At 31.1% G+C, this 8,844-nt stretch overlaps 1 protein-coding gene across 1 annotated transcript; it reads left to right on the top strand.

Annotated features, from left to right (window-relative positions):
- Window positions 1-7,420: 7,420 nt before the first annotated feature.
- LOC124930354 (agamous-like MADS-box protein AGL80) lies at window positions 7,421-8,275 on the top strand. The gene has a single exon (XM_047470706.1). The coding sequence runs from the start codon at window positions 7,421-7,423 to the stop codon at window positions 8,273-8,275; it is 855 nt and encodes a 284-aa protein (XP_047326662.1).
- The last annotated feature ends 569 nt before the right edge of the window (window positions 8,276-8,844 follow it).

An 8,844-nucleotide genomic window follows, 5' to 3' on the forward strand; every position in this document is an offset into this window, starting at 1 on the left:
CCATGGCAGGAAAAAACATGGGAGATCATTAGAATAAAGGAGGTGGTGGCCGATTGACATAAAGTAGTCTAGTCTTTAAAAGTTATACCTTGAAACTAATTCATTCTTTGGCTGACATTCAGGAAAAGATTGGCGACAAAAGACAAAATTAAGAAGTATATGAATATTCTAGATGTCAATTGCCCAATCTACGTAGTAAAAAGGAAAGCATTTATAACTTGTTTGGGGAGTGCGCATTTGTATTCAAGTTGTGGATAAATTTTGCTCAGAACATGAATATCACTTGTTGAGTTATGGAGCCTACACTTATAATAAACTCTACATTGTTAATTAGAGTTTATTGGGTTTTTTTTTTTTTGGTTTTGGGCTTGGGCCTGACCAAAGTTATTTAGGTTTATTACCTGAATGTTTACCCTATAAATATGTGATTATTAAGGGTTTACATTGGGGAGATAGAATTCTAGAGAGATAAAGTGTGAGGCAAAACTCTGTATTCCTTCTTCTTGTTCATAGTAAATCTGGTGGTGGCTGAAGTGGATGTAGCTCAATTTGAGTGAACCACTATAAATCTGTGTGTTATTGTGTTCTTTTTTCTTGTGTTTTTACAGATTGTTTTCAAGCTGGTAGGATTTGGGAGATACAAATCCTAACAACTGGTATCAGAGCAGCTGGTCTAGATCTGAGCATTGGAAATGATGGCAAGTGAGAACAGTATATGACATGAGATTGGGAGATTTGATGGGACAGATTATGCCTTCTGGAGAATGCAGATTGAAGATTATCTCTATGGAAAGAAGCTTCATGTTCCTTTGAGTGAGAAACCAGAGAAGATGGATGAAGCTGAATGAAAACTCCTTGATAGACAGGTTTTGGGAGTTGTCCGATTGACGCTAGCCAAGACAGTTGCTCACAATGTAGCAAAGGAGAAGACCACCATGGGTCTGATGAAAGCTCTTTCTGATATGTATGAGAAACCATCTGCTAACAACAAGGTACACTTAATGAAAAGACTCTTTTACTTAAGAATGGTTGATGGTAATTCTGTCACTACTCATTTGAATGAATTCAATACAATTGTGAATCAATTGCTATCTGTTGAGATTGATTTTGGGGATGAAGTTAGTGCCCTGATTTTGTTAGCATCTCTACCAAATAGCTGGGAACCTATGAGGGCAGCAATTAGTAATTCAGTTGGAAATGTTAAACTGAAATTTGTTGAAGTTAGAGATCGTATTCTTGTTGAAGAGGTTCGTAAAATTGATTCTGGTGAAATGTTCAAAGGTTCTGCTCTGAATGTGGAAAATAGGGGCAGAGGTAATGATAGAAATTTCAACCGAGGTAAGAGCAGATCTATGTCAAGGAGCAGGAGGAGTCAGTCCAAGTCTGGGAGGACATTTGAGTGCTGGAATTGTGGTAAACAGGGTCATCTGAAGAGGAACTGCAAAGCACCGAAGAAAAACGGTGATGATAAAAATGATGCAGCCAACGTTGTTACAGAATCTGTCACTGATGCGTTACTTCTGTCTGTTGATAGACCGATAGATTCATGGGTTTTGGACTCAGGAGCGTCTTTCCACACCACTGCTCACAAAGAATTAATGGAGAATTATGTGGCTGGAAACTGTGGGAAAGTTTATCTCACAGATGGTGAGCCACTGGATATTGTTGGCATTGGTGACATCAAATTGAAGATGGCAAATGGTTCTGTTTGGAAGATTATTAAGGTGAGACACATTCCAGGTTTAATGCGCAATCCGATTTCTGTTACACAACTTGATGAAGAAGGTCACAATTTCAGTTGTGGAAATGGTGCATGGAAGGTGACTAAAGGAGCAATTGTTGTTGCTCGAGGTCACAAAACTGGAACGTTATACACGACTTCAACTTGCAGAGAAACAGTTGCTGCTGTAATTGATGACTCGAAGAACAATGAGCTATGGCATTGCAGGTTGGGCCATATGAGCGAAAAATGGATGAAAATTCTTTTGAAGAATGGACAGATTCCAGAACTGAAGTCTGTTGAACATCAGTTATGTGAAAACTGCATTCTTGGAAAACAGAAACGAGTGAGTTTCTTAAAAACTAGGAAGGAGCTCAAGAAAGAAAGACTAGAGTTGGTACACACTGATGTGTGGGGACCTGCACCTGTTTCTTCTATTGGCGGATCATACTACTATGTGACTTTTATAGATGATTCAACAAGAAAAGTATGTGTTTACTTTATGAAGCACAAGTCTGAAGTATTTGCTATTTTCAAGAAGTGGAAGGCTTTGGTTGAAAATAAAACAAATCAGAAAATTAAGTGCTTGAGATCCGACAACGGAGGTGAATATATCAATTCAGATTTCAAAGAGTATTGTGCTGAGAATGGGATCAGTATGGTGAAGACTGTTCCCTGAACGCCTCAAGAGAATGGAGTAGCTGAAAGAATGAATCGAACATTGAACGAGCGTGCTAGAAGCATGAGATTACATGTAGGGCTGCCTAAAACCTTCTGGGCAGAAGCTATTAATACTGCTTCCTATTTGATAAACATGAGACCCTCTGTTCCTCTTGAATTCAGAATTCCTGAAGAAGCTTGGAGCAATAAAAAGGTAAATCTTTCTTATTTGAAAGTGTTTGAATGTTTATCATATGTTCATATTAATGAATGTGATAGGAGCAAGCTTGATCCAATGTCTAATAAATGTTTTTTCATTGGTTATGGTGATATCGAGTTTGGTTATCGTTTCTGGGATAATCAAAATCGGAAGATCATTCATAGCAGAAATGTTATCTTCAATGAACAGGTTCTCTACAAAGATTGTGTTGGGAAGACATCAGGTGGTGATTCCAAGTTGGAAGAGACTGGTACAATCGATTTGAGAGAATTTTCAGCTGAATATATACCGGTTGTCGAAGAAGAACAATGTGTTGTTGAAGATGAAATCGTTGAGAACGTGGCCCCAGAGGTAAATCAGCAAACACCGGTTATACAGTTGAGAAGATCATCAAGGAATCGAAAACCAGTTGAGATGTGGTCTCCATCTCTAAACTATATCTTGTTGACAAATAGAGGTGAACCTGAATGCTATGAGGAAGCAATACAATCTGATGAATCGGTTAAGTGGGAGTCTACGATGAAAGATGAGATGGACTCTTTGATGTTGAATCAGACTTGGGAGCTCACTGAGCTACCAAAGGAAAAGAAAGCACTTCACAACAAATGGATCTTCAGGATTAAAGAAGAACATGATAAAACCATGAGGTACAAGGCAAGGTTAGTTGTGAAAGGATTTCAACAGAAAGAAGGTATTGACTACAATGAAATCTTCTCTCTAGTAGTTAAATTGATAACAATTAGAACTATTTTGAGTTTGGTTGTGAAAGAAGACCTTCATCTTCAACAAATGGATGTCAAAACTGCTTTTCTTCATGGTGATCTAGATGAAGAAATTTATATGCGACAACCAAAAGGATTTGAAATCAAAGGAAAAGATGAGCTTGTGTGTAAGCTTCAGAAGAGTCTGTATGGTTTGAAACAGGCTCCAAGGCAATGGTACAAGAAGTTTGATAGCTTCATGAAAAGTAACAATTTTTTGAGGTGTGAAGCTGATCATTGCTGCTATATCAAGAGGTTTGATAAATCATACATTATTCTTCTTCTCTACGTTGATGACATGTTGATTGCTGGAGCAAGCTTGTATAAGATTAACAAGCTTAAGAAATAGTTGTCTGAAAAGTTTGCAATGAAAGATTTGGGTGCTGCAAAACAAATCCTTGGGATGAGAATTTTCAGGGATGAAGAAGTTATCATGGCAGGACGAAGCATATACAGGTTCGTTATCATTTCATCCGGTCAGCTTTAGAAGATGGAGTATTAGCTCTTGAGAAGATTCTCGGGAGTGAGAATCCAGCTGATATGTTGACGAAAGCTGTGACAAATGAGAAACTGAAGTTGTGTGCAACTTCAGTTGGTCTTCTTCGTTAAGACACCGAATGGAAAGCCACTACCGATCGAGAGATGATGAAGTTAGTCTCCAAGTGGGAGATTGTTGAGTTACGGAGCCTACACTTATAATAAACTCTACATTGTTAATTAGAGTTTATTGGGTTTTCTTTTTTTGGTTTTGGGCTTGGGCCTGACCAAAATTATTTAGGTTTATTACCTGAATGTTTACCCTATAAATATATGATTATTAAGGGTTTACATTGGGGAGATAGAATTCTAGAGAGATAAAGTGTGAGGCAAAACTCTGTATTCCTTCTTCTTCATAGTAAATCTGGTGGTGGCTGAAGTGAATGTAGCTCAATTTGAGTGAACCACTATAAATCTGTGTGTTATTGTGTTCTTCTTTCTTGTGTTTTTACAGATTGTTTTCAAGCTGGTAGGATTTGGGAGATACAAATCCTAACATCACTAAATTTCCAGGTACATGGAACGAAATCATAGAGCTTGTAAAGAAAAAGGATAAGGGAGATAGCTTTTATGCAAATGTTTTCAAATGCTTCTTTGGAGCCATGGTTTACAATACTTGGAGAGAAAGAAATACAAGAATTCATAGAACGAATAAGAGAACATGAGAAAAAGTTTGGGATGATATTGTTTCTGATGGCAACGCTCTTATACATATATTGAGGGGAATTCCAATTAATGAAGACACTTGGAAGCTCAGTCAAAGATGGAATATCCCCTATAAAATTATTACAAGGAAAGGAATGTTCAAATAGTCCTTGTTTGATGACTTGTTTGTAATTTAATTATTTGTTGTTCTATTTGTTATGTAATTGAGTTGTTTAAAACTCGTTTGGTATTTTCAACAAAGCTATGGTATGTCTAGCTTTATTTCTTGAAACTCATTTTTTTAAAATTTTAATAAATAGTATTAAACCGTTTTCAAAGGAAAAAAAGGAAAAATTATTAGGAGTTTATGTTAAGTAGTTTAGAAAACTTCTTACATATTATTATTATTATTATTATTATAATATATATATATATATATATTATAATAATATATGTATAGCCATTCAATAAAACATATTTCACAATAAATTTCATATAAATAATTAGTTAGAAAATTTAACCAACTTGATATGATTCTAACATTCTCAACTTATAAGAGAATATTTTGATAAATAAAAACATAGCACAATATTTTATCAGTTTATCACCTCAATAAAAATATTTTTGTCTTTGATAATTAAATATGAGATATTTTATCTTTTATACACCATTTTTTTATTTCAATTTGTGGATTAAGTAATTTATTATTAATGTTATTTTGTTTGAGATCAAAATTTATTTTATGAAAGACATTTTTTAATTTTACACCTTAAGTTGTAAGGGAAAGGGACTCATCTTATTTTCAACATTCCAACAAAATTATTCTATTAAAAATGTTAATTATTAAAACTAAAGATGAGATTTATGAGAAGAAAAAACCTCACAAAAACCCATAATTTTACACTATTTAAACATTTTTCAAATTTTTTATAACTGTATTTTAATAGAAGTTGGATGATTACTTATGTTCTTCTTTAAATGCCTCAACTATAGTCAAAATAATAAAATTGGAGATTGTTGGGTCAATAATTAACATTTTTTGGGGAAAACAATTATTAACATTTTTTAATCCTTATTCCTTAGTAATTAATTTTGAATATCATTACTCGTTATTTTGGTAATGAAATGACTTATTTAAAAATTAATGTTTAGTAATAGATTTTATGAATTAGTAAAACGAGTATCTATGGCTATAGGTAACTAAGAATTATATTAATGAATCTTGTAAATATATGCATAATATTTCTATTATGCTGGAAGATTTACCAAAGCATAATTAGAAAAAATTTAATTAATCTCATATAAATTTATTTTTTGAAATAAAATTTATATAAAATTAACAATTAAACTTACTCAAATTTCAAATTAATACAAATAAATCTTTTGAATTAATAAATCCTTGTACAATCGCAATAAAAGACAAAGGGAGATAATACCTTGTTTGAATTTAAAATTTTGCTTAACCTAATTAAAGTTGTAATTAAATTGAAACAATTATAATGTATTACTTATTTTAGCTATCGTAATAAAAATAAATAACTTATTTTAAAAATAAAACATCACGTGAATAAATTTAAAATATTAAAATCAGATTCATGAAATTATATTGATAATATTAATAATAATATAAGCTAGGAGAAACCTACACATCATCTCAAAAGTATATGTGTAAAAATATCCATTTTTGTATGACTAAGTGTTTGTAACCTTTATTTTTATAGTTTCTCAATTTTCACTAATTAAGGATTTCATGAAGTAAATATTAATTTCATATGTTTGATTCTAGTAACATTGTTCGTAGAGATCAATAATATTGATAATGAGTCTTGCGGGTGACATTTAAATTGATTTAACTATAATATTATTATTATAACATCAATTGTGCATAGTTGTGTCCAATGTGTTTTGATTTGTAATTGTGTTTTTTAACTTATGAAAACTAATGTTACGATTATTATTAATTTGGTCCTATGAATTTACCTATTATATATTAACTTTAATTTTTACAATATCATGGATTAATGAAGAAATATATCATTAGGCATGTTAACATCGATCATCACTACATTGTTATTTTAAAATACTTAGTTTTAAAAAATTGATATTAATGTATAAAATAATGTGCTAATTATATAAGATGTTTTAGTCTTACTTAATTCAAATATATAATGGAAATGGATAAATTCTTTACAAGTGTACTAAAAATATTTATATGTTGGCAATTAGTTTGTTTAATAAATAATTTATTTTATCAAACCAACTTATATATTTTTTTCTATACCATTTTCAACTATTGTGGTTGAATTTGTTTATAATTTATATATAATATTATTTTCATTAAGTTAATTTAAATTGTATGTAAATATATTATTTATTTAAATAGTTTATAACTATATATGTATTTACTATTATTTCATGTAGTCAAATTCCCAATACACTTAAAGTGGTGTTTTGGCTTATTTGGACTCCAAAATGTACCCACAGTGTCAAAAGCTTAACAATACAATTATGCTCAATTAATTTATTTTACACCAATTAGATAAACTTTCAAATTAAATGATAATTTCTAAATTTATCACATAAAATATTATTGAAAAATTATTAATATATTAGTCATACTACTTTTATATAATTAGAGAATTAGTAATACTAGTATTGACCATTGAAGGATTATTTATATGAATATAAATGGATATATTATTCAAAGAATGTATTCAGCAATTTAGTCAAATCAAAATGCAACACATTAATAGTTTTGATATATATAGAAAAAATCATATTTAAGAATTTTTTTCTCTTATATAAACAAACACTAGCTACCTTATTTTTATTGAATACATTCAAACAAGAATCCATATCTTCTGCAACTTTGTAAAAATGAGGAGAGGAAAAGTTAAAATCGCATTCATTCAGAATGACATTGCAAGAAAGACGGCCTTAACAAATAGGGCAAATGCTATCTCGAAAAAGTCAAGTGAACTCGAAATTCTTTGTGGGGTAAGTATTGTGTATGCTTTTTTTAACATCAATGATGCTGAGCCATCTGAAGCGTTTCCATCCCTTAATGCTGTGAAGGATTTTATGTCTCATGTAATGAACTTGTCTCTTCTTGAACGTACCCAAAAGGCAACAACTCAAGATGTCTATCTTTTTGAAAGGATCACTAAAGAATCATCCGAATTACAAAATTTGAGAGAGAAGAACAATCATTCTGAAGGTCTTGAATTCTTATGCAAAGTTTTCGAAGGAAGTATTGATTTTAATCAAATTGAAGAACGAATTCTTAATTGCATGAATCAAGTTATACTTGAAAAGTTTCAAGAGATCGAAAATAGAAAACAATCCCAATACATGAATAATCCGCCCAATGATAACGGCGACGACCCTAATGATGATGCTCAACTCCAAGTTCTCGATGATCATGGTAATATTGTTCCTCATTTTCATTCTCCACCCGACCATTTTGTCAATGTTAATAGTAATTTTGTTCCTTACCTTCCATCAAATCATTTTATAGATGATATTGCTAACATTGTACATTATCCATCTCTACCCCAACCTACTATTGACCATTATCCTCTTGAACCCCAACATGGTAGATCAAACTTGAACAACATGGTTCACTTACCATGGTTGATGCAATCAACATTGATGAATCAGTATGAATCATTGGAGGCTAGACCTAGTAATTATAGTGGATCTTCTAGTGCTATTCCTTCCAGAAGGGGTTGAAATGGGTGAGATCAATGCTTTTCGTTCTCCTAAGAATTTTCTCACATTTTTATTTTATTTGTATGTGACTATCAGTATTATTCATGTTTTACAATTACTGATTACCAGTTCCTTGTTTATTTTTATTTTTAATAGGTTTAAGTATGTTGTAGTATTGGTCAAAGTACTTATTATTTCTATAATATCTAAATTAAAATTATTTTTATTATGTATTTAATTTTTAAATTTATATTCTTTCTTACGCGCTCTAATATTAAATAATTTGTTTTTGTGCTATTTTGAAATAAAAAATTTATAATTGTTTTTCAGAAAATACATGGATTCAATCTACAGTAAACTAATTAAATTGGCCTAGAGTAGGTATTTTCTTCAATAAAATCTTAATGACTATTGGAGTTAATTTGTAGAAATATATAGAATATTCGATGATATATATATGTAAATAGTACTATTATATATGTCTCTTAACTAAATAACAATTATATTCCGTCTGAATTTTCGATCAAAATATCTTGTTTGGAACAATTTTTTTATGATTTTACATGTAGTTGAACGAAAATTGGGTAGGA

Source organism: Impatiens glandulifera, chromosome 3, assembly GCF_907164915.1.
Source record: "Impatiens glandulifera chromosome 3, dImpGla2.1, whole genome shotgun sequence".
Lineage (NCBI taxonomy): Eukaryota > Viridiplantae > Streptophyta > Magnoliopsida > Ericales > Balsaminaceae > Impatiens > Impatiens glandulifera.

Coding starts and splice junctions, on each gene's coding strand:
- LOC124930354 (XM_047470706.1), top strand. CDS start 7,421: ATGAGGAGAGGAAAAGTTAAAATCGCATTCATTCAGAATGACATTGCA.